The 24,140-nt window shown below is 38.5% G+C and overlaps 6 protein-coding genes across 6 annotated transcripts; 3 read left to right on the top strand and 3 right to left on the bottom strand.

Moving 5' to 3' along the window:
* The first annotated feature begins 8,900 nt into the window (after nucleotides 1-8,900).
* On the top strand, nucleotides 8,901-11,179 carry LOC119074858. Its single transcript, XM_037181171.1, has 4 exons — nucleotides 8,901-10,039; nucleotides 10,136-10,287; nucleotides 10,361-10,607; nucleotides 10,679-11,179. Exons 1-4 carry the CDS (start codon nucleotides 9,187-9,189, stop codon nucleotides 11,146-11,148), a joined length of 1,722 nt encoding a protein of 573 aa, XP_037037066.1. The 5' UTR covers nucleotides 8,901-9,186; the 3' UTR covers nucleotides 11,149-11,179.
* A 2,601-nt stretch (nucleotides 11,180-13,780) lies between these two features.
* LOC119074859 (zinc finger protein 233-like) lies at nucleotides 13,781-15,055 on the top strand. Its single transcript, XM_037181172.1, has 4 exons — nucleotides 13,781-14,180; nucleotides 14,265-14,285; nucleotides 14,567-14,767; nucleotides 14,831-15,055. Exons 1-4 carry the CDS (start codon nucleotides 13,959-13,961, stop codon nucleotides 14,981-14,983), a joined length of 597 nt encoding a protein of 198 aa, XP_037037067.1. The 5' UTR covers nucleotides 13,781-13,958; the 3' UTR covers nucleotides 14,984-15,055.
* Nucleotides 15,056-15,258: 203 nt separating this feature from the next.
* On the bottom strand, nucleotides 15,259-17,651 carry LOC119074860 (L-threonine ammonia-lyase-like). Its single transcript, XM_037181173.1, has 11 exons — nucleotides 17,389-17,651; nucleotides 17,258-17,328; nucleotides 17,093-17,189; nucleotides 16,920-17,036; nucleotides 16,676-16,853; nucleotides 16,552-16,613; nucleotides 16,265-16,499; nucleotides 15,840-15,897; nucleotides 15,686-15,778; nucleotides 15,500-15,629; nucleotides 15,259-15,429 (listed from the first exon to the last, which is right to left on the bottom strand). The coding sequence occupies exons 1-11, from the start codon at nucleotides 17,539-17,541 to the stop codon at nucleotides 15,307-15,309; spliced, it is 1,317 nt and encodes a 438-aa protein (XP_037037068.1). The 5' UTR covers nucleotides 17,542-17,651; the 3' UTR covers nucleotides 15,259-15,306.
* Nucleotides 17,652-18,649: 998 nt separating this feature from the next.
* Nucleotides 18,650-20,465, bottom strand: LOC119074895. The gene is made up of 3 exons (XM_037181242.1): nucleotides 20,307-20,465; nucleotides 19,456-19,598; nucleotides 18,650-19,381 (listed from the first exon to the last, which is right to left on the bottom strand). Exons 1-3 carry the CDS (start codon nucleotides 20,453-20,455, stop codon nucleotides 18,774-18,776), a joined length of 900 nt encoding a protein of 299 aa, XP_037037137.1. The 5' UTR covers nucleotides 20,456-20,465; the 3' UTR covers nucleotides 18,650-18,773.
* A 68-nt stretch (nucleotides 20,466-20,533) lies between these two features.
* Nucleotides 20,534-21,533, top strand: LOC119074897. Its single transcript, XM_037181244.1, has 2 exons — nucleotides 20,534-20,807; nucleotides 20,871-21,533. The coding sequence occupies exons 1-2, from the start codon at nucleotides 20,627-20,629 to the stop codon at nucleotides 21,389-21,391; spliced, it is 702 nt and encodes a 233-aa protein (XP_037037139.1). The 5' UTR covers nucleotides 20,534-20,626; the 3' UTR covers nucleotides 21,392-21,533.
* A 56-nt stretch (nucleotides 21,534-21,589) lies between these two features.
* Nucleotides 21,590-23,891, bottom strand: LOC119074880 (probable cytochrome P450 9f2). The gene is made up of 4 exons (XM_037181217.1): nucleotides 23,341-23,891; nucleotides 23,152-23,275; nucleotides 21,996-23,099; nucleotides 21,590-21,926 (listed from the first exon to the last, which is right to left on the bottom strand). Exons 1-4 carry the CDS (start codon nucleotides 23,553-23,555, stop codon nucleotides 21,759-21,761), a joined length of 1,611 nt encoding a protein of 536 aa, XP_037037112.1. The 5' UTR covers nucleotides 23,556-23,891; the 3' UTR covers nucleotides 21,590-21,758.
* Nucleotides 23,892-24,140: the final 249 nt, after the last annotated feature.

Raw genomic sequence — 24,140 nt, forward strand, 5'->3', positions numbered from 1 at the left:
TTTTATTGCTCACGCGCGATTTTTGGGGTCTCTAAAGACTAACGGAGGTTTGTTATAGCCTACACCATTCATAACATCTATTTTTTTTCTCGCACGTTTGAGAACATTACAAGCCACCAACATTACGTTGGTTGGCATAACTAGTCTCTCAGGATCAATTCCAGTGTCAAAAACACTCAAGAATGCATGAATGCTAATTTCCTATTTGTGAATGCTGTTATTTATATGCAGTTACTCAATTCCTTTTACAAATGCTTGTATTCTACTCGGGTCGGACTTTAATCTCGTTAAAATAAACATTTAGACGCACGAACGTAATGTACTATTTACCATTTTGTGGAAATAATTAACCGGATCGACAATTTTTCCAGCACAATTATTCTACTTCTTTTGTCATGATAATGTAATTCGATATTATTTTGCAGAATCAGCTCAAAATAAGGATGAATGTTGTTGATGAAGCCGCTATATAAATTGAATATGGAATATAGGTAATTCGATATTGTCACGAATATGATAAAATTTATCAAATCCTCAGCTTAAAAGACTCATTAAAAGATGTTCCAAATGCATTAATATTATGTTCTTGCGATGATACAGGTAATTGAACACATAATCATAGCCAACATTAAATATTTATTGCAAAATGTGTACAACATCAAGGCTATCATTACATAGGTTCATTGGTACATAAGAAATGCTCTATAAAAAGGGATTTACTTCCATGAAATACGTTCAGTTCTAATTGTTACTTGTTAATTACGAGTATTAGTTTTTACACACTGTTTTCTAAACGAAATTCTATCTAACTTCTAGTACCGCTCGCTACTAGAATTGCATTTTTATATTAGTTTGAATTTAAAAGAATCGAAATATTGGTGAAGATACTGCGAAGTGACCAGGCGACAAAAATAATTTACCTGTGCTCACAAATTAAAAATTTAACTAAGTCGAAATGTTCTGTGTTGTTGCAACTTTATTGGCTACAACAACTATAGCACATTGCATCAATTGGAATGGAAATTGGGCCACTTCGTGTGATTTCCCTGGAAATGATCTTAAAAATTCATTAAGTACAGGAAAAGACTGTGCGGACCGTTGTGCATCTACTGTAGGCTGTACACATTATACTTGGACCAATAACAATGGTGGAACTTGTTGGATGAAAAAGAATTCTGTGTCTAAAAACAACGCTGTTCCAAAATTCGATCAAGGTGCTGTATGTGGAGTTATTGTTGGTAGTGTAGATAGAGCTATTACTGCAGCTTTTAACGGTACTGCAGAAGGACTAGTTACTGATGCTGTAGGAGGAATTATTATTGATAGTGTTGCTAATGTAAGTGGAACAATTGCATCCGAAATCAATTGGAATGGAAATAATTGGGCCGCTTCATGCCAGTTTCTTGGAAACGATATAGCGAATGCTTTAACAAGAGCTGAAGACTGTGGTGGACGTTGTGCGGCTACTCCAGGCTGTACTCATTATACTTGGACTAATTATAATGGTGGCACTTGTTGGATGAAGGAGAATTTGGTGACTATAAGTGACGCAGTTCCAATATCCGATGAAGGTGCTGTATGTGGAATTGCTCTGATAAGTGAAGGGGGAGTTATCACTGCTAATTTAAGTGGAGTAATCACATCCGCAATCAATTGGAATGGAAATAATTGGGCCGCTTCATGCCAGTTTATTGGAAACGATCTATCGAATGCCTTAACAAGAGCTAAAGACTGTGGGGGACGTTGTGCGGCTACGCCAGACTGTACTCATTACACTTGGACTAATTACAGTGGTGGAACTTGTTGGATGAAGAAGAATTATGTGTCCAAAACTGACGCAGTTCCGAAATCCGATCAAGGTGCTGTGTGTGGAGTTGTAGTTAAAAGTGAAGGGGGGATAATTACTGCTAATGTAAGTGGAGTAATCGCAGCTGAAATAAATTGGAATGGGAACAATTGGGCCGCTTCATGTCAGTTCGTTGGAAACGATCTAGCGAATGCTTTAACAAGTGCTGAAGACTGTGCTAGACGTTGTGCGGCTACACCACGTTGTACTCATTATACTTGGACTAATCACAACGGCGGCACTTGTTGGATGAAGAAGAATTCGGTGTCTAAAAGTGACGCAGTTCCGAGATCCGATCAAGGTGCTGTGTGTGGAGTGGTAGTGAAAAGTGAAGGGGGACCTAATACTACTAATATAAGTGCAATCACATCCGCAATAAATTGGAATGGAAATAATTGGGCGATTTCATGTCAATTTATTGGAAATGATCTAGCGAATGCGTTAACAAGAGCCAAAGACTGTGGTGGACGTTGTGTGGCTACTCCACGCTGTACTCATTATACTTGGACTAATTACAATGGTGGCACTTGTTGGATGAAGAAGAATTCGGTGTCTAAGAGTGACGCAGTTCCTAAATCCAATGAAGGTGCTGTATGTGGAGTTGTAGTTAAAAGTGAAGTGGGAGTTATTTCTGCTAATGTCAACGGAGTAGTCGCATCAGAAATCAATTGGAATGGAAATAATTGGGCGGTTTCATGTCAATTTATTGGAAATAATCTGGCGAATGCGTTAACAAGAGCCAAAGACTGTGGCGGACGTTGTGTGGCTACCCCAGGCTGTACTCATTATACTTGGACTAACTACAATGGCGGCACTTGTTGGATGAAGAAGAATGCTGTGTCTAAAAGTGACGCAGTTCCTAGATCCGATCAAGGTGCTGTATGTGGAGTCGTAGTTAAAAGTGAAGTGGGAGTTATTTCTGCTAATGTAAACGGAGTAGTCACATCAGAAATTAAGTGGAATGGAAAAAATTGGGCCGCTTCATGCCAGTTTATTGGAAACGATCTTGCGAATGCGTTAACAAGAGCCAAAGACTGTGGTGGACGTTGTGTGGCTACTCCAGGCTGTACTCATTATACTTGGACTAATTACAATGGTGGCACTTGTTGGATGAAGAAGAATTCGGTGTCTAAGAGTGACGCAGTTCCTAAATCCGATGAAGGTGCTGTATGTGGAGTTAATGTTGGTAATGCAGGTGTAGGTGAAGTAGGTACTTCTGAGAACAATTGGAATGGAAACAGTGAGGGTCACTTGTGCAATTTATTTGATAATGACATGGCCAATGTTTTAACAATAGCTGAACATTGTGGAAGGCAATGCAGGTCACCTCCAGGCTGTCATACTTGTTGGACGAAAAAGAATTCGGAGCTAAGAAGGGTTTATTTCGGTCGACCGATGCCATACTACAATCAAATAATTATAAATTTAGTCTGAAAACAAAGTTTGTCATCGAATGAACAGAAAAAATAAAAAATTTTAAATTGAATTTTTTGTTGTGACCCTACTTTACAAAATGATTTTCTCCGTAGATTCAACCATACAAATAATTTCCAATGACAATCACATATGTCAGTTGCACCTTTTTTTCTTCGTGCTCCGGTCTCTTTGCGTTCAACTGGTTTTTATACGGGTTCATCGTCGCATTGGATGAAATACTTTTTCCACAAAGATCCGCTTGAAACAAGACCTTGACAGTTTGCATAGGCTTTTACGGTTTATTTCTTTTTGTACACAAAAAGTACGTTCTGTACACAAAACATACATTTGTACACAAAAAGTCAATTGTGTACACAGAAACCATGATTTTGTACACAAAAATGATTATTTTGTACATAAAAGTGATCATTTTGTACACAAAAGTGATCATTTTGTATACAGTAAGTTCGTTCTGTACACAGTATGTTCGTTCTGTACACAAAGAAGAATCATTTTGTACACAAATTTGATGATTTTGTGAGAGAGAGAAGAATATATTTATTCATCGACGTTATTACAATGTTGGCCTGTGGGAATCGGAATAATGCGAATTCTTATACATGTGAATTTGAATATTTAAAATTTTCAATGAGTAATCTAAATATTGTATTATTGTGTTATTAATTTAAAAAATGTTAGGTAAAACCATTGTACATGAAAAGCAGCGCCGCAGGCCGTGAACTTTAAAAAAAAAAAAAGAAGCGGGGTCGAGGGGCGGCAGCCCCCGCAGTGGGGGGTCAAGGGGGGTACAGCCCCCCTTGCGGGGTCTAAGGGGCAGAGCCCCTAGCGGGGTTTGGGGCAGAGCCCCATGAACGTACGGCAGCCTGCAAGGCGTAAAGAAAAGCTCGCCGCAGGCGCGGGGGTTGGGGGGCGGAGCCCCCGCACAAAGAAAATACATCATCCTACAGTAAAGAAAGTGTATGAAACAAGATGTAGTCCAATGACAAAAGATTGAATTAAGCAAATATACTTTTGAAAGACTACAGACACAAATTACACGTTCTCTTCTCTAACTGTATTACCTCTTCTTTTTGGTGCCGTTGTTCTGTTAATTATTAACTTCTAGGAATGAAAGTGCTGCTCAATGCAATTTATGTTTATAATAAAAAAATCTCTCAAAATCAAAAAACACAGCCAATTGAGAACTCTCATTGTGATAAAGCTTCTTTGTTTTGTCACACTTGATAACTTATGTGCTGAGATCGCGTAAAGCTAATTCAAAAAATTGCTAGAAGCTTAACAAGATTTTGTGTACGAATAGTGTTTTCTGTGTACGTTGTTACGGTTTCCGTGTACAAAATCAGTTATGTTTGTGTACAAAATATTTTTGTTTGTGTACAAAACAGACCTTTTGTGTACAAAATAATCAATTTTGTGTACAAAATCTTTAATTTTGTGTACAAAATATTTTTTGTGTGTGTACAAAAGGGACGTTTTGTGTACAGAACGTACTTTTTGTGTACAAAATGAAATGAACCGGCTTTTACGATTCTCGTTCATTGCAGTTGGAATGCGTCGGGATTGCTGTATTTTGTTCCAAATAAGTTCGCAAATAAAAACAATTGAACTTAAAATCCAACCACACCAAACAATAGTCGGTATTGTAAATTCATCCAAGCCTGATTCTTCAGACATTTTAATTCCATGATATGATTTCATTAGTTGTTCCATTTCTCTTTCATTTTTATCTTTAAACCACTTATCGATTAATCCTGCACCATTCAATCGGTGAATTATGTCGTTTATAGCTTCAACGAAAGGAAACTCCGGCCGTATTATGTACGTTAGCAAATATCTCCCGAAAAATGACTCGTCCAATAAATGATACGCTTTTAGTTGCAATCGTTTTTCTACTTCTAAAGGTTTCAGTGCCTGATCGAAGGGTAGCAAAAACGCTATAGAATTGTTGAATGTAGCTTCTCCTCTTGCTAGTTGATTGTAGTCCATCGCATGTACTTTGTCCATCCAACCGCCATGTTTCGAGATATCTTCCAACAATTCAACCGTACTGTTTTTCCATTCAATTTCATTAGCCATAATCGGAACTGAAGACCTGTACAGATCTTCAATTGAGTTAATTTGCGGTTGGTAAATAGGTGATGTAATGTAACTCTGGAAGAGTGATAAAATGCCGTTCATCACTATAAGCCCGATGAAAGTTAAAGGTACTATGATGAAGGTGTCCGCACGATAAAGATTTCGGTATTGGATGGCTACGTTATCGTTCATTAAGAGATTAATGACGTCAGCAACACATTGCAAAAGTAAAATTTTCTTCTTATGCAAATATCCAGAAACGATGAGTAAAAACGATGACGCCGCAATCACAATAAAACCGAAGAAGATAATAGTCCACGTTGCAGTTCCCTTTTTTAAATATGCGATAAAATCGGAATACGGCTGAGAATGAGGAACCATCAAGACAAACATTGATTGTCGATGTGGATACAGTTCTAATATAGATCTTCCTATACGTTGTTCATAGTAAAAGATGTCTGCGTTTAATTGTGGGTTCACAATGAATTCCGAGTAAAGTATAGATAGCAGCGACATCGAGGCATTAACTCCGAACAGTATCGAACAATTGCACATCATAGTAAAAATTGGGAAATTCACGAATCTTCATAAATCGAAACGGATGCATGCGATAGTTAGGTACTTTCAAGGGAAAGTGGTCCCGAACTGATCCATGTCGTGTTATATTAATCAAGTCAAACGTTCCGAAAGGATCGTATTTGAAAACGTTAAATGATATTTCATCATCCGCGTCACTTAAGTAAAATGCGCTAAAAATGTTCACAATATAAGAAGCCCGACTCCAACGGAACAACTGCTCTATGATATCCAACGTGACTCTGACCGTGAAAAACACACCAATTTTCACATTGATTTTAAGCGTTCGAAATCGAATGGAATTAACCGAAGCTAAAAATTGCGATGCATTATATGTTGAGCCGACGACATAAACTAGAAATGTATTTTTGCCAGTTTTAGCCGGTTTTACTACTGCGAGGTCGTCAGAAGTGAAAACTGTTTGTGGAGTAAAGTTGGCTGTCGTAGAACTTGCATAAACCAAAGATCGAGATCGACCGAGGAGTCCGCCAAGAAAATGTTATGATCGAAATGATAAAAATCATTCAGTTGATTGATTAAATCAGAGAAGTGCTGGAACCAGACCGTTGTCGACAGAATAGTGTTAATTATGTTCACTGGCATCATGACTACGAGAATGAAAATTGTTTGACCACTGAATGAATATTAAATAGCACGTAAGTTCTGATGTGGCTTATATATGTTCTGTTGAGTAATTGAAATCGAAGATAAATTTTAATGAAAAGTAGAAATTGTGTACTTCCACTGTATTTCCACCTTGTCGATCTAATTATACAAAATACTCTCTAAATGATTAAATTGAAACGATCCGACAATTTCATAAAATTTTCAAGATTTTTGACATAAACTCAATTTAATCGATTACATAGATTTTATGATAAACTAAAAATTGTAAGTGCGACATAAGTATTAATAACAGTTATTATTTCATATAACGAACAAGCTGTGACAAGGATAACGCCAAGGGATGATCGTATAGTATAAAAATTTTAAGTGATGAAAAATCGTGTTTTCGTGTGAATTTTGTTGATTCGAGGCTAAGCGTGGTCACACGAAAACAAAACTTTTCATTTTTATCCCGAGTTATGCTTTCATGATTTTACATTCTGAGAGCGCTGAAAGTTGGGCTTGCGAGTGAAAAGTACGGTTTTCGACGAATGTAAATACATTTCTCATATCTAGGACCGAAAAAGTCATCTTTATTTTGACAAGTGGGAATATCATCCTCTCCTTACAGACGAATTACAACGGCCCCACTCGTCAAATGTCAAAATGAACTTTGGAACAACGGACGTAAATCTACCAATTGTTAATTTTCAGGACAGGTCATTATTTTTTACCCAGCCCGGAACATTTTATCGGAACCAAAGTATTTAACCACAAAATGGTAATGCAAACCCTCAGCGGATCAGAGAAATTTCGTATCCCGACTTTCAGGTGAATTCATTTGTGTAATGCCATTATCGTGGCCATCATATTTTCTTGTGTCTAATGTTGTTGCAACTGATAAGTTTGGATGGAATCGAATTCACATCAACACTAGCTGCAGCTTATCGCAAACGAATTATATATGTGTGCAACTTAACGACACTAAATTCACCTGGAAACGGCGCATTTGTATTACCTTCAGTGTTTATATACATTGAAAAGAACCTGTGTTGGTAACACTGATTTTAAGGAAGTTGCATGTCGAAATGTATGCGGGGATGTAGCCGAAGTATATAAACACTGAAGTAAACGCAAATCTGCAAGAACATACGGACCCCAAGTTCCGGGTGAATATAGTTTTTATAATGTTGGACACAAGTCAAATTCACTTTGTTAGGTTGCAGCACATGCCAAAACTCAATACTAAACAACACACTTCCACCAACATTATCACGCCAAACGTCACGGATGCAACATAACAAATCTTATATTTACCCGGAACTTGGGGTCCCTATTTCTTGCTATTCCCTGCAAGGCTGTATACTTGGGGAGGTCACGCAGATACAGATACGCGGGTTACACACCACAGTTGATGATAAAATGGCCGATCTCATACAAAAATTCACCTTCTCTGATGATTCTCGTCGTCTTGATGATGTGGTGAATTTTTTGTATATGTAAAGTCATCAGAAGTGGTGTGTTCCCGCGTATCTAATAAAATGGCGGTCTGCGTGACCTCCCCAAAGTATACAGCCTTGATTCCCTGAGGATTTGCGTTACCTTCAGTATGTATATTTACCTTGGATGTAGCGCCTACAGCGCTAAGAGCAACGGTACACCATCGTCTCATCCGTCTCAAATTTTTACATGCAACTAGCTCAAAATCAGTGTTGCCAAATCAGGTTCTTTAGTCCCTCGAATGTTCAACTTTCATATCTCCTTTATATCTGCTTCGAGCCTCAACGATTTGGACATTTCAGCTGTCCCGAGCTCAGAAAATATCATAAGAGCATTTGATGTAAAAATACGGGGATGTTTACGTAGCAATACCGGACATCAATCGTGGAAATAGATTTTTTTTTTGCTTCTATCAACGTAAGGCACTCTATACATGCAATCTTTTCAGCGGTTTTCAACATTTTTCAACACATAAACAGCGAATAAGTTTCTCTGTATAATGATTAGGGTGGGTCGATTTTACCAACTTTCAAATCCACACCCAATACCATGTGTAGCTTGAAGAAACTAAACTTGTGGCGTCATTAGTTTTTCGTTTCCGCTCACTTTTCAGTACCGCACGGATGACTAAAGTTTGTGTGAAAAATCGATTTTCAATATAAAAAATCAGATTTTCGAATTAACGTGCGGTACTCAACAGTGTGCGGAAACGAAAAACTAATGATGCCACAAGTTTAGTTTCTTCAAGCTACACATGCCACTAGGTGTGGATTTTAAAGTTGGTAAAATCGACCCACCCTAATAATGATATTGACCAGTGAGTATTGTAATTTATAAGTAGAAAGTCATGATTGTACGAATAAATCCGATTGCTCGGTAAATTCTATAAATAAATGAAGATTGACATAGTTCAAATGATGTTCGCCAGACAAATGTCGATGTCATGCAACAAAAAATGGTGACTATATGGATTACAACGTTTGGATAGATTATTGTGTAAGGGCTTCGTATCAACAGAAAGTGTTTTGTTTTGGTTGCAAACAGTGAGAATTTCCTATGAATCATGTACGGCCTGTGATTGGTTTTTTATAAATAAATGTAAGCAATAATTATTGAGCCTATTGCAACGAAGTTCTTTTGAGTTAATGGGCAAAATGAATACGAATATTTCGCCAATCAACAATGCCAAATACAATCATGTACCACTAAGTGCGCGTTTGGAAAATCTTGTTGGTAACAAGTATCGTTCGGACTTTACCTTCATAATTGAAGACGACAATGTTGAAATACCTGCACACAAATTGATTGTGGCGTTGGCCAGTCCAGTTCTTGAAAGAATAATGTACGGAAATGAAACATTTCGTGCAGCAGATAGTATCAAAGTAGATGCCATAAGTAAAGAATCTTTCATGCAAATTTTACATTACATTTACACGGACAGAATCCATATCAACGATGATAATGTCTTTGAAATTTTGCATAAATCAAACTATTTTGGATTGCCAGGAATTGAAATAAAATGTCTTGAACATTTGGAAGAATCTCTGGATGCATCGACAGTACCATGGATTTATCATCAATTGTTTTACGTCTTTCCAACGTGTAAACTTTTACGAAAGTGCCTACAGTACATCCGAATCCAACCATTGCAATTTTTTGCTTCCGAATATTTCGAAAAGATAAGTGTTGATGAGCTGAAGTCAATTCTTCAAATGGATGCAATAAACTGCACTGAAGTCGACTTATTTGAAGCTGTGATCAAGTTATCCAGAGCTCATTGTGCTGCTATCGGCCTAGAACCCACTGGACCTAATCAACGAAAAGTTCTAGATGGAGTCGAAAAGTTTTTGCGATTACAATCGCTTAGCGAAGTTGAATTTGACAAATGTCTTGAAATTCAAAGTGATTTCTATTCATCAACTGAAATCGAAAGAATAAGGGCGGACATCCGAAACCATGTTCCGACGATAATAAAGAGGAAACGACATACCTATGAAGGTAAACGTCGTACTCGTGCTACAACAAAAAAAAAAATATTTAAAAAAAAATTCCAGGCACGCGATAGCAACACGTTTCAAATTTTGTAAATTGTAGATGCTGTTTGGACGATAATTCCTGATGGCGGAGAAATTCCACCGAATATCTTCTATTCTGGCAATCATGATTTCATACGTCGCTATTTCAACGAAGACATGGGACAACAAGTTTATAGGTTCGATCATAAGTTCGCGTTCGGTTTGTCTATTGTAAGATCACTTCCTGAATTTTTTAAAATTATTAAATTATCCATCTGACGATTTAAACCAAATGAAATTTAAGGGCAACCTAGAAGTGTTATGCGGCAGTGGATATGAATGGCGAGAATGTGTGGGTGGTGAGATTCCGATTGGTGCCGTATCTATTTATCCAAAGGGTTCGGATCCAGTGTTTATAGCGCGAGAACATGGGAATATGCGCCAAATTGGACCAGCATATATGAATGGTAAAATGGCTTATTGGACTGACTCTCATAGTTTTCATGAAAGAACTGAATTTGAAATTTTAGTTGCGAGTAATGTTAAAAGTCGTAAGTTAGATGACGAAGCATTTTCAATCGAAATTTTAGTTTTGAAACTCAAAAATCAATTCGATTTTCAGCATACAACGGAAATGGAGCTCCTGAGGACGCAATTTTAATTGGTTATGATGATAACAATTTCAAAACATACTTGGGAAGGGCCTGGTTTCGTAACGATCTGCTACCTGCGAAATTGATATTACAACTCGGTGCGTTTGTACCATACGGTACGGTGGAAGAAAAGGTTGCCGAATTCGATTTTGTGCGCATGGATACCGGAACATATGAATGGAAAGAAAGCAGAGATGGAGAAGTACCGACAAACGCAGTTGTTGGAGGTGTTACAACAGACGGAGAAGATTTATTTTTCGGTCGTGTTTTGCATGGCGGAAACTATATTCCCGGGAAGATTCATCAATCGCATGGGGTTTTATATGTCCCATACAGGGGTCAAGAGCTCAATTTTCGCATATATGAGGTTTTAGTTCATGTGAAGAGTGATAGCGAAATGTCAACCGCATTAGACTTAAGTTATGGTCACAAAATGTAAATTTGTTAATCGAAAATATTTAACAGTTTCAAGAAAAACTGACTTTTAAGTGCTATAATCTAGGTCCTTGACTCGTTTCTCTCTTCTTTAAAGAAGTTAAAGGAAAAAAGGAAAAAATACCACTTTTACCACTCTACTTGCACTTCCAGCTCACAATCTATTATCAACAAGTAAAAAACATTCAAGAAGATTTGTCTACTTTTCGGAAGGCAGTCAATTTGTGAGCTACCAATACCCTCTCTAGCAATCAAACTTCATTTGACGCAGTCAAAATACCACCCTATTTTGACAAATTTGACACTCAGCAATTCGTTGAATCAAATAATTTGTTGCTCGACGTTCGTGAGTGACCTGTTTGATTTTGCTTCCGATTGGTTTCAATAATTGTAAGCCCGTTTTACCAATGACGCCTGATGTTTCGGATGTAATTGGGACGAAAATAAATTGATCCATTAAAGCCTGTAGTGGTCAAATTTCTTGTCTTCCGCTTGTTAGGCTGCATAAGCACGATCACGTGACGTTCTATCGACATAGAATTTTGCAGAGGTGTCAGCACATGAGTAATCCCAAAGTAAGGAGTTTCAATTGGATTTTTATACTTTCGCATCTCATTCGGGAAGCGAAATAGTTATTTATGTCACAAGGACCGTTCACTTTCGCGTGACGTATGAAGTTTTTCATGCTTGTTAAAAATGTCAATTTTGAGGGGCGAACGTTTACTTTCATCCTTCAGAAAGCTGTACTGAACAAAATTTCGGCTGGACCGAGGTGGCTGTTATGATTTCATACAGACATTTAATTACCATTGAAATCGTTGGTATATTGAAAGGAAAAATACGACAATAGATCAGTGTCAAATAACGGTTTCTTCTCTCAAAATAGTGTCAAATGAGTTGTCAATTTCACCAAGCTAACCTCAAACAATGACAACTCCATATAAATTTTTAGTGCTTTTTTCCATAAGAAATAGCAGCAGAGATGTTTACCGTTTGAGAGCTACGCACCGAATGACGAAATTAGTCTGCCTGCTTGCCTATTTATAACTCAAATATTTGGTAGTTGACTACCACGTTGGTAAATTGCAATGCTACTATGAGCAAACCAACACCAGGTAAATCAATTATTATTTGTTATCTGGTAACCAATCGCTCATAGCAGACATTGCATTTTGAAAGTTTGGTAGTTGTTGGTAGTTGGACCCCCAAAATATTTAGCAGCAGAGATGTTTACCGTTTGAGAGCTACGCACCGAATGACGAAATTATTCCGACTGCTTGCCTTTTTATAACTCAAATATTTGGTAGTTGACTATCACGTTGGTAAATTGCAATGCTACTATGAGCAAACTAACACCAGGCAAATCAATTATTATTTGTTATCTGGTAACCGATCGCTCATAGCAGACATTGCAATTTGAAAGTTTGGTAGTTGTTGGTAGTTGGATCGCCAAAATATTTAGTAGCAAAGATGTTTCTTCCTCGAAAGATGCACACCGACTGATGAAATTATTCTGCCTGCTGGTCTATTTGTAAATCGAGTATTTGGTAGTTGACTACCAAAGTGGTAGTTGACTACCAAAGTGGTAGTTGACTACCAAACTCATACGGAGGTTGTAGAGATGTTTAATGTTTGAAAGCTGCACACCGACTGATGATATTAATCGGCTCGCTTGCTTATTTATAAATCGAAAATTTGGTAGTTGAATACCGAAGTGGTACTTGAATGAATACCAAGCTGGCAATAAACAGAAATTAAAAAAAAAATGAAATAAAACCTGACCAGTCAACTAGCATTTTGGTATCCAGCTACCAACTACCAATTATTGTAGTTATAAATAGACAAGCAGGCAGAATAATTTCATCAGTCGTTGTGCATCTCTCGAACAGTAAACATCTCTACGAAATCTTTGTAAAATTAGTCAACTATCATTTTGGTATCCAGCTATTAACTACCAACTACCAATTATTGGAGATATAAATAGACAAGCACGCAGAATAATTTCATCAGTCATTGTGCATCTCTTGAACAGTAAGCATCTCTGCAATATCTTTGTAAAATTGGTAGTCAACTATTATTTTGGTATCCAGCTACCAATTACCAACTACCAATTATTGGAGTTATAAATAGACAAGCAGGCAGAATAATTTCATCAGTCGTTGTGGAAAGTTTCGATTAGGGATAGGTGGTTGGGAACGATGGTGAGATTCAAAAACGATGGTGAGATTCAAAAAGAAAAAGAAAAAAGACTCACTAGGCGTTAGCCGGTACTATTCTTGTTGTAATATTTTGGTTAGCTTTGTGAAAATTACAGCTCATTTGACATCTCAAACGACATTGACAATGATCTATTTCCTAATGGAACTGTATCCTTGACATTACTCCAGGTAAGGGGCATATCTTCATGCTACTGTGAACTGACTTCCACACCCGTTTTTCTTTAATGGTATGTACATTTTCAAGATCATTCATCGTTCCAAAAAGCTAGTGTACAGTGTACACCACTGTACACACAGTTGCAGTCTGTTCGACTCGAATTTTGAAACGAATTCAGTTTTGATACTTCTTTGGTACCTCATCTACTCTAATTTATATGTGCGTTCGTGTATGTGTGTGTTAAAATTGAATAAGTGATTATTGTCAATGAAGACCACTCTCAAATTGCTCACCAGCTGTTTGTTGTCAACAACCAAAAAAACTTCCTTCTATTTCGAAATGTCTTGACTAAAATGACAATCCAATCGAAGTATACAAACCATTGTGTCGTGTGTATCTTTTCAAAGTAGTTTTTAGCAACAATCCTGAAACGTAAACATGGATGAAGAAGTCGAACAAATAAACGTGGAGCCCGAATTTTCCTTTAATCCTTTCGAGGATTGCGATGAGGGTAACCCGCAAAAAATCGATACCGCCACCGATGCACTAAATTTGTTTACCTACACAAAGTCTGGTAAAAAGCAGACGGATAACAATACGAAAAAGTGCATTTATTGCAACAAGTTCTACAGGAAGAAATACATGGCCACTCATCTGAGGGTAAGAGTTAACCAATTTCGGTTGATCCAAAAGAAAATATTTTAATCGAATGATTCTTCAACTGACCTGTCTATCGTCTTTTAGACACATAGTGGAGAAAAACCCGTGAGTATGAAAACTGGGAAGCCAGGTGCTCGTTTACCATCCTTGCCGTCAACTGACGACTGGAAGAAAAATCCTTTTTTGTTGTGTTGTATCGTCATTTTTCACCTATCCTCCTGTCATCTGCTTTGTGAATGTCCAAATTTGGTGGATTTTACCGATATTGTACCGATTCAGTAGTCCAAATGTTATCAGTTTGTAAGAAGAAAATCAAGCACCTGGCCTTCAACAACAACAACAACGACAGGTGAAATAATTTGTTGGTAAAATTACAATCTTTCCAGTACAAATGCTACTGGCAGGCCGAAAGCGGAGCTGAATGTGGAAAATGTTTTCTACGCCTCGAACATCTACAACGGCACGAAAGAGTGCACGATGGATTAAAACTGCACAAATGTGATGTTTGTGATAAGGGATTCTCACGCCGAGATCATCTGAAGAAACACATTTTAATACACACAGGCATCAAGCCGTACTGTTGCCAGGTAATTTCCTGTCAAACAATTACGCAGAATAACCCAATTAACTAAAATCAATCTGTGCAACAGGTGTGCTTGAAGACATTCGGCCGTCCCGATCACTTGCGGAAGCACATACAAACACATCTGAAGGATGAAGCTGATCTCAAATTTACGCTGACGATGTGTGAAGACGAACCGATTATTCAAAGCGAACATGCCGACGATGATGATGATGATTGAGGAAGAGATTTTTCCAGTTCGACGTTCAGAACTCCGAACTGGAGCAATAAATTATTTTTGTGTTAATCAGTGTCACCGGAATTATTATTTCATCTAACGACGGCGGATATAGTAGGAATGTGGCGAACTGTTTAGCTCATGAAGATTGTCAGGAGTACCCGATGAAGAAGAAGAAATTAACAAAACGAAAGTGTAACCTCCTGTGAGTCAGTTAGTGCCGCCTTTTCCATGTGGACACATTGACCAAAAGTCCCTGGAAATTAAAAAAATTTGAATTCCATGGGATTCCAATTTATTGTCAGAGATCAGTCAAAGGCAAGAACCTATTCCATTGTGGCGCATTTAAGCGGTGAATCGTTAAATTCTACTTCTCCATAGTGTTCTCGTAACAGCTTTTTAAAATATTCGGTATGTTCGTAGTCACGCGTCTCGCAAATTACTTTCAACTGAAAAGACGAAACAGCCAAGGTCGCCATCTGAATAAAAGTCTAGCGAAGGAACTACCAAATTCAATACCTCAATATTATGGATACTCTTGCAGAATTGCCGCTCTTGTACAAGTTGGGTAATAGAAACACCAGCCGCACTTGTTAGGGAACACAATTCGGTTAGACTTCCCGGCTTATCACTGACTGTCACACAGAACCTGGAGGCAACGATTCGAACTCATTTTTTTTCGCAATTGAAAGTTTGTGGAATTACCTTAGTAGTCGTCCTACTGCTACCAATCCACGTTCGATACAACGGCCAAAAATGTTTGAGTCAATGTTACCGCCGCAAAGAATCACAGCCACACTATAAATCGAACGAAATTAATTCGGAGAAATTCAAGCAAAAAATTGCCGCGAAAAATTACTTTTTATTTTTGAACTCATCCATCTGTCCGGATAGGATGGCTCCAAGACCAGCCGCAGCTGGAAACGAAATTCGGTGGCGTTAATTATAAGTGGATATTAGTGTAAGGACGAACAGAGCTCCGGGCTTCAACAAGGCTCTTTTATAACTACAAAACGGGGAGAGGAGTTTTCGGGCCACCGTTTGTGTGGCGACACGAATAGGAAAAAATGCGTAATATACCGAATCAGATAAAGTGAATGTGATTTATGACCGGTATGATCTTTCGCACCAAGGAACGCAAAATGCGAATGCAATGGGCAAATGGGTTGAAATGAGTAACTGTCATATCGCAACCTGCAGGCACACAGGATGGACGAAGATCAATGCAACCCATGACAATCAGCGAATATTAGTGGTACTCAGCTTGAAAAATGTAAAACTTACCGGCGCCTTCCACCACCGATTTTTCCAGTTCGACTAACTGCAGCATTGCTGGATGAATCCACTCTTCCTTAATTACAATCATTTTATCTACCAATGGTTGTGCGGTCGCAAAAGCATTGTATCCTACAGTTGGAACGACAAGCCCATCAGCAAGACTCGGTGAAGTGGGTGTATAGATCGGTTTGCCATGGGCAAGAGCATTGGTAAAGCCTTGAGAGTTTTCGGTTTCTACTCCCTGAGACAAAATATTCGAAATTTAAACGAAACGGATCGATGGTGCTTCTTACAATAATTTTGACGTCCTTCAGTAACGCTTTAGCTGCCGTTGCTACTCCGGCTATTAGTCCACCTAAAACGAAGTTTTGATGAAGCAAACTTTCTTAAATTGATAAAAAGGTTATCATAACACACCTCCTCCAACCGGCACAACTATTGCATCGATATGATCTTCCATCTGTGCGACGATTTCCATGCCAACAGTTCCTTGGCCAGCAATAATATGTGGATGATCGTATCCGTTGATGTAAGTCATTCCCTTCTCTTTTGCAAGAAACTTGGCGTGACTTAGTGCTTCAGCCATATCGTTTCCCTGGTTGATTGCAAAGCTTGGAATCATGACGGTAAGCGGGTGAAAGTGAAGTCCGGTGAGTCTTACGTGAATAATGACATTGGCTCCAAAGTTTCTACATCTCTTTATTTTATTGTGCGGAGCGGCATGGGGCATCACCACAGTGCACGGAATGTTCAATCGTTTCGAATGGTAACTCATCCCCTATGCAACGACTGAAGCTAGCCAAATGATTTTTTTTTTAAATTGCAGAATTTTACCTGCGAATGATTACCGAGAGAGGCTGCTACCACACCCTTCTTTTTCTGTTCCTCACTTAGCATGGTAAGAGCATAGAGTGCACCGCGTTCCTTAAAACTTAACACAGAGAATTTCCGAATGTGATTTAAGGAATCAAGAATTGTCTCTATTCATAGAGCTTTTACCTGCCAGTGTACTGTAAGAATTCCTTTTTGAAGTACACATTCATTCCCAATACTTCGGACAGTTTGGATTTCTGTTACGATCGTCAATTTAGTATGAGATTTAGCTAAAGAAAATTTCGGATTGAGCTTACCGTAAATGGTGTTGGCTTAGTGCATTCGCTAACAACAGCGAACGCTTTTTGAACATCTTCGAATGAAATTTTTCGTGGATTTTCCGGCAAGCAATAAATATCTTTAATCGTCTCGGACGATGTAGACTCAACGTTTACTTTATCTGCTGACATGGTCAGTTGCTTCGAATTTGAATGGCAAAGTTACGGATGAATTTAAAAGTGCAGCTTAGGGCCGAATGGTCAAAATCACTAATGAAACTAGGAAAATTTGAGGATTGCTATGATGGAATTTCGAAATATGAAAATGATTTTTGTTCAAGGCCTTACATTCTCATTTTACTTGCTGTTTTCATGGTGCCTAGAGTCCAATAAATAAGAGTGCAGTCGGTGGCAGTTAAAAGTAATATAAGTTAAAATTTCCCCCTCCAGACAAACATTTTCCCAGGGAAATTTTTTCTTTTACAAATTTTGCGACTAGTTTTGAATTTTCTTCAACAACGTTAGAATCCCAGCGAAATCAGTTGAATAGTTCGGGAAATTCTTATCTAGCCTTGTGTATCTCGTAATTTAGCATGAAAAGTTGTATACGCATCTTTTGTGGACGGTTGATCTTAGGCACTTTCGCTTGTCGCCCACAACAGATACGTTAATACTATTTGTGTAGAATGAAAGACTGTTATCCTGCTAAGAAGGAAACTTACTTACACCCCACTAATCAAATACACAACTTGGAACCTCGGAAGTAATATACTATTACTCAAAGGCTTGAGGTAATGTTTGGTCGGCGAGAAGTAAAGTTCACTTTACCTCCAGAGAGTAGATCATTAAAATGACCGCTGGCGTGACGATCGACGGTTCGGTTTTGTGTGCAAACCAATGACAACCAACTTTGCTTCTAAGGGAATTCCCCGTATTTAGTTCATTTGCATTCATTGGACGCACTCACTTATTCATTACTATGTGAAATTGTGAAGTTGGTTTCGATTAGTTTGCACACTTTTCCCCACCATTCCTCACGTTTCCGTCATCAGTTTCACCAAACGAAGAGATCTGTTGATAACATAACTTCTGTTCTGAGAAGGTTTTTGTAACCGCCGGACGGGCGAGAGCAATGCCATCTGTTATCATCTCTCCGTTAACCTCAGATTTTTGAATAAAAAATATTTTTTCACTTTAAGAGTTCGTATGGATCCTAGCTCGACATTTGCTACCACAGGTAAATCTGAACTAGTCTAATGTACAGTTAATCAAGTAAATGCAAAAAAGACATAAAAAATGGTCCAAATTTCTATAACATTTTTATTCTTAGTTTCTTTTTGTGACCACTCAACGAGAAGAATCTTCTGAGGTTTCTCATTGATCTAGATTTGTTCAATTCAAAAAATGTATCCGCTCCGCTCCATTCAATCACTTTTCAAATTTTCCGGCTTCCTCAGCTTCTCCAAAATCATCTTCTGTATATCAATCTTCAATTCCATCTGAGCAAGTTCATTCAATTTACTCATCTGCAGCTGCACGTCCATCAGAAAGTAATTCAACGAAATGAAATTACTGTCGCCCCTATGATGTGCGTGACATTGATTTTCATGCGAATGCGAAATGGTGTCTGCCTTACTGACCACTATGGTCTTGCTGGGCTCACTTTGGTCGGACGTGATCAAATGTTGCTGTTGGTCGTGCGCTGGATATGAAAGTATTACTTGATTGCTACCATGAATTGAATGGTTCGTTGTTTCAGCATTCGATGCATCCATTATCCTGCACAAAGTGAAATTTTTGCTATCACTTTCCATGTAAGTGGTTGACTCGGTTTCGTCGACTTCATCACTGTCCTCGGAGCAGTTACTTCTCGTACTGTCGTTGTTAGTGCTCACTTCCATGTGCGGAATGACGAACTGTAGCGGTTCATAAAATTGCCAGTGGACGCTTTTTCGCTTTCTAGCGATATTTTGTAGGAGAATTCGTCGCTGTTGTATCCGTAGGGTGGACCATTTTCGTTTGCATTCTTTTGCTGCAATTCAAGCGGAAAATTATTTATTTTTCCGATAATGTTTTGGATTGAAATCGTGTCGTGGAGTCACTTACGTGATTTATTTTGCAGAATTTCAGAGATCTTTTCCCATGCAGCGTTTTTCTTTTGATTTTTGTTGTAGTCGGCGTCCTTTCTATCGTATAGAAAAGCATTCGATTTGACAAAGTCGATCATTGTGAGTGTCTCTTCGAACAGCCTAAAAACGAATAAATTAACAGTAAACTTTCACAAACGCCTAATCATCTGTTATCGACAGTAAAGACAAAAATAAGCGACGATCTGCAGTTAATATCGGTATTATATAGAAATTATTGACAAGATTTGCTATCTATCAAGCAATTGGCGATACTTGGCGAGCAATGGAAGTAGTAGATTCAAGATTATATCGCGTTACGCGTGAAAATCAACCGAACGATTGACGGGAAATCAAATGGTAGATTACGAGCTTGACGACTCGTCAATGACGAGTGAGTTTTAATATTGAAAATTCATTTGGGATGCATGGTTTGCTCATAGTTTTAAAGTCGCCCTCCGCTTCTCATGTACCTACATCAAGGAAACGGTAGGAGTTGTTGTTCGCACGTCTCTATTCCCCGAGAATTGAAATCATCAGGAATTTCGTTTCCCGAGGAAGTGCAATCACAGAAGAATCACACTTCCTGGAGAGCTACGATTTCCATCAAATCATGATACGCTTGGTATTACAACTACCTGACTCGCTCACCAAATAACAACACCCTCGGATATAAGTTTCTTTTTAAAAACTTTGCCGCTTCTTTCTTAAACCATCATAAAGGTTCCAACTAAATTGTTTACACTCATTGAGAGCCAGAGCACTGACACCCAGATCGACAGAAGAATCAAGTCTTTACTTCACACATTTAATAACATAAAATCTACTAACCATTGAGACTGACCGTATGTCGTCTGGCTGTGGTTGCTACTAGAATTACTTTCTAGTTTGATGTCCATTTCTATTCTAATAATTTTCAAAGAAATCGAAATTCTCTTAAAGAACGAGCAACACACCAAGAAATATTTTGATTTTGACATAAGGTGGGACCACTTTTTCAATGATTGTAAACCATGCGTCAACTTTGACAACAACAGTGATACTGCGTACTGTAAGCGCACAGCCGTATTATTGTTTACTCCATAAACATCGAGAACACATTACCGGATGGTCCACGATTTTTGTGAATTCTGGTGGAACGCACAACATTAATGGAGGTAGACAATAACGACAACTCGGACGAGGACTATGAAGAGGAAGAGTTTTTGGTATTTTTGGATTTCCAATCGAAAATCAAATCCGAAACGCTCGAAAAACGCAATCTCAAAATCAAAATGATCGGCTTCGAGACCGACGAACCGATTGTCCAAGTAAATAACAAAATATTTCGAGGTGAGGTGACTTCTTATCCGACTGGTTGAACGATTGTCAACATTATCCACACCCTATTTCCAGGCACATTCGAACATGCAATGGGAACAAATGTATTTTTCACACCAGATCCAGATCCACCATCGATGGATCCGAATTTCGAGCCCATTCCGTCGACGATGTACAAATATCATTCGCAAACCGATAAGGTGCTGAGAATGGAACGTATGTTCATAACACCGAAGCAGGAAAACGACGAGCTGACGGAAACGCAGAGCGACGAGGATGTCGTACCAACCGAAAGTTATTCGGACGCATTAAATCATTTTCTGAAATTGGACGAACTACCGCCAAGAACATTGACTGGATCAGATGTACTGAAGCCATCGGAATTCCATGACTTTTTTCGACCGCAATTGAACAATGAGGATGAGGATGAACCGCAGAATGCGAGTGAGACAGTTATGGATGCAACGGAAACTAATGACAATGAAGATAGGGCTGAAAGTAATTTAAGTGAAGTAGATGATGGAGGTGATGATGGTAAATCAACGGAGACGACGAGTCCAATGAAAGTTGAAACAATAAAGCAGGAAAAGCAGTGACATGTAGCTTCAAAACAAGGTAAGTCCTAAGTATCGGGGTAGAATGATAATGAACGGAGCGGAATTCTAGTGTGAGACGTTTGCACTTATCTGCTTGCATTGTGAGGGAGTCGCCTGGAGAGTTGAAATAAAAATATTTTTAGAAAAATCTCAGCGGTTTCTCACTCAAAAGTTTAGGGTAAAGTTGAAAGTTCAAGAAAAACACAAGATTCGAGCCAGCTATTTTATGAAATCAGTAGCTACAGTAAAGTAAATGACGACTGTTCATGTTCTCTAGAGTCATCTAAACCATCAATGATAGTGCTACAAGTCTACAGTTCACCTGTGAATAGAATTTCAAATAGCCTTAAGACCTTAAGACATCATATCAAGTTCTTCGCTTCAGTGCCACATGAATTCCATTTTCCGTCGTTAAACCGACTGGTCCGCTCTTCAATTTCAGTGGAATTTGTGACTTTTCATTCGGTTCGAATTTGAAGTGGAGTAGCAAGTGATAAATGACAGACTTCACTTCGATCAGAGCAAATCTTGATCCCTGAAAGTAAAAACCAGACGAAATTGATTGATTCCGTATGTCTGAGCTGGAAAAACAACGTTTAATTACAATGCAACTTCTCGGTCCCATTCCGAATGCCCCAAAACTGCCCGCAACGATTTTGTCCTTATTTTCGTCACTGAAACGCTCTGGCCTGAATTCTCTTGGGTTATCCCAGTATTTCTCGTCGAAGTGTAGACCGTATACGGGTATCAACAGAGTTGTGCCCTTGTCAATCTTAAATTTAAATTCTCCATCGTCATAACTGTAGTCCTTCACACAAACACGATCGATACCAGGTGCAGGAGGCCAATGACGAAGTGTTTCACTAATGACCTGATCCATGTATTTCATACCTTGAATGTTTTCAAAGGCCAACTGCTTTCCACTCAAACTCTGTTGCATTTCTTCAATTTCGTCATACAACTTCTGCTGTACATTTTGGTTAACAGATAACTCGTACGCAACAAATGACAATACAATCGACGATGTATCGAATGCAGCCAGAAAGAAACCGAAGCATTGGGCCACTATTTCATCGTCAGTCCATTCCCGTTGAACGATTTTCTTCCCAATACTGGACTCTTCCACAGACGCAAAATCTGCGCCACTTTTTTCTTCTGATGTTGTGGTTGTTGTGCTGTTGAGGTGCGAATTTCCCTTTTTCACATTCATCAAAATGTTGATCATGTCCGGTCGATAAATCCCCTGGCGTTCTCTTTCGGCGATATTATCCAGAACCATATTTCGAAAGAACGTCGTCACCTTCCGATCAATGATACTTATCCCTAATAAACTGGCGAGCCGAGGTAACATTAAAATTGTCATCACACGGAATAGAGCTTTACCAGATCCAAATTCTGCAAATTTCTTGCCAGACAAATAAAAATCGTTGCTGGGATCGACGAATGAGTCGATTTTACACCCGAAAGCGACCGACGAGATTACATCATTTGAATATTTGCCAAACAATTCTTTCATTTCGTAGTCGGCACTGCCTGTACTTTCACTCTCGCTACGCAGTGCCTTGACCATTTGATCACCACATTCCGATAACAAATCGAACATTTGTCGAATTTTACTGCCCGTGAATGCTGGACTGAGCGTGGATCTCATGTCGCGCCATTTCGATCCGGTGAGAAAGAAAAGAGAATTGCCAAACAGTACGTCGACCTAGGGATGTAAATTCATGTTTGTGTCATCAATTCAATGCTTCATCGTATACCTTATCATCAAGAACATGAGTATGATCTTCGAAGTGATCGAAGTCCTTGACGAGTAACTGTTTTATCACATCCGGATCTCTGACTACTAGATTTGGTTGTCTAAAGTTGAATGCTCCCAAAATTCTGAGGTATAAGAAAAAACTATGTTACCTGTGCTTACACTAAAAGCCGATCGATGGTGATCTTACTTGGTACCGGGATCGGCAGCATAGAGCGTGGACATGAACTCACACATCGGATATCCTTGCAGCATCATGAATCCAATATTGTTGCCGAAGAAATATTTCGGTTTCCAGTAGGGTATGTTTCGTATTCGAAAGTAGTTTTGATGAATGGTCAGCCATTTGTAGAAGGCGTAAACTATGAGGATGATTCCCATCCAAAATACGATGTTACCAATCATTTTCGCTATTGTTTCCCGACGAATTTGAATTAATAACAAAATAGACACAGTTTGTACGTTCCTAATTTAACGGAAGCGATGTTTCTGTTTCGGTCTGTACTTTCAGTGTTCATGAACTACGGAAATGGAATCAACTGAACGCTATTAGACTGAAAACTGCGCTGTGATATCTTTGATTTCACTTTTTAGTCTATTTTAATCTTCGTGTAGCGGTAGAAAAATAAATATTCAAAAAAAACCGAACGCGCAACGTTCTCTGCACACATAATTTACAATTTTTTATTTGCTTGGAGCCAGATGATCCAGATGTTGTTATTGTTTGGAAAATCATCACCAGTAGTTCCTACGCGTGCTGTTCATGTACTAGTGTTTGGATGGAGAACGAAATTAGTTTTAAAAAAATTATTCAAGAGAAATGATGTCCCATACGAACTCGTACACATTTTACGTTTGTAAACTTAGTGCAAATTACGTATAGCGCAATTGCGAAAGTTTTTACGACGTCCAAGTCATGTAATTATAAGCTTTCCAGCAAAGGGTCACATTGGGATCATTTCTTTGGTGAACTTGGTATCTTTAGGCATA

Source organism: Bradysia coprophila, unplaced genomic scaffold, assembly GCF_014529535.1.
Source record: "Bradysia coprophila strain Holo2 unplaced genomic scaffold, BU_Bcop_v1 contig_151, whole genome shotgun sequence".
Classification (NCBI taxonomy): Eukaryota; Metazoa; Arthropoda; class Insecta; order Diptera; family Sciaridae; genus Bradysia; species Bradysia coprophila.

Bases quoted from the DNA above. Each gene is read 5' to 3' on its own strand.
- LOC119074895 (XM_037181242.1), bottom strand. From the start codon at position 20,455: ATGTCAAAATCAAAATATTTCTTGGTGTGTTGCTCGTTCTTTAAGAGA. The intron at 19,599-20,306 runs GTTAGTAGATTT...ATTCGTTTTTAG, and splicing joins ACATACGGTCAGTCTCAATG to GCTGTTCGAAGAGACACTCA. The intron at 19,382-19,455 runs GTAAGTGACTCC...CTTGAATTGCAG, and splicing joins AATTCTGCAAAATAAATCAC to CAAAAGAATGCAAACGAAAA.
- LOC119074859 (XM_037181172.1), top strand. From the start codon at position 13,959: ATGGATGAAGAAGTCGAACAAATAAACGTGGAGCCCGAATTTTCCTTT. The intron at 14,286-14,566 runs GTGAGTATGAAA...CAATCTTTCCAG, and splicing joins CACATAGTGGAGAAAAACCC to TACAAATGCTACTGGCAGGC. The intron at 14,768-14,830 runs GTAATTTCCTGT...TCTGTGCAACAG, and splicing joins TCAAGCCGTACTGTTGCCAG to GTGTGCTTGAAGACATTCGG.
- LOC119074897 (XM_037181244.1), top strand. From the start codon at position 20,627: ATGGAGGTAGACAATAACGACAACTCGGACGAGGACTATGAAGAGGAA. The intron at 20,808-20,870 runs GTGAGGTGACTT...CCCTATTTCCAG, and splicing joins AAATAACAAAATATTTCGAG to GCACATTCGAACATGCAATG.
- LOC119074860 (XM_037181173.1), bottom strand. From the start codon at position 17,541: ATGTCAGCAGATAAAGTAAACGTTGAGTCTACATCGTCCGAGACGATT. The intron at 16,854-16,919 runs GTAAGACTCACC...GCAATCAACCAG, and splicing joins GAGCCAATGTCATTATTCAC to GGAAACGATATGGCTGAAGC. The intron at 15,898-16,264 runs GTAAGTTTTACA...TTTCGTTTCCAG, and splicing joins ATCGGTGGTGGAAGGCGCCG to CTGCGGCTGGTCTTGGAGCC.
- LOC119074858 (XM_037181171.1), top strand. From the start codon at position 9,187: ATGGGCAAAATGAATACGAATATTTCGCCAATCAACAATGCCAAATAC. The intron at 10,288-10,360 runs GTAAGATCACTT...ATGAAATTTAAG, and splicing joins TCGCGTTCGGTTTGTCTATT to GGCAACCTAGAAGTGTTATG. The intron at 10,608-10,678 runs GTAAGTTAGATG...TTCGATTTTCAG, and splicing joins TGCGAGTAATGTTAAAAGTC to CATACAACGGAAATGGAGCT.
- LOC119074880 (XM_037181217.1), bottom strand. From the start codon at position 23,555: ATGATTGGTAACATCGTATTTTGGATGGGAATCATCCTCATAGTTTAC. The intron at 23,276-23,340 runs GTAAGATCACCA...CTTATACCTCAG, and splicing joins GCTGCCGATCCCGGTACCAA to AATTTTGGGAGCATTCAACT. The intron at 21,927-21,995 runs GTAATTAAACGT...TTTTACTTTCAG, and splicing joins TGGGACCGAGAAGTTGCATT to GGATCAAGATTTGCTCTGAT.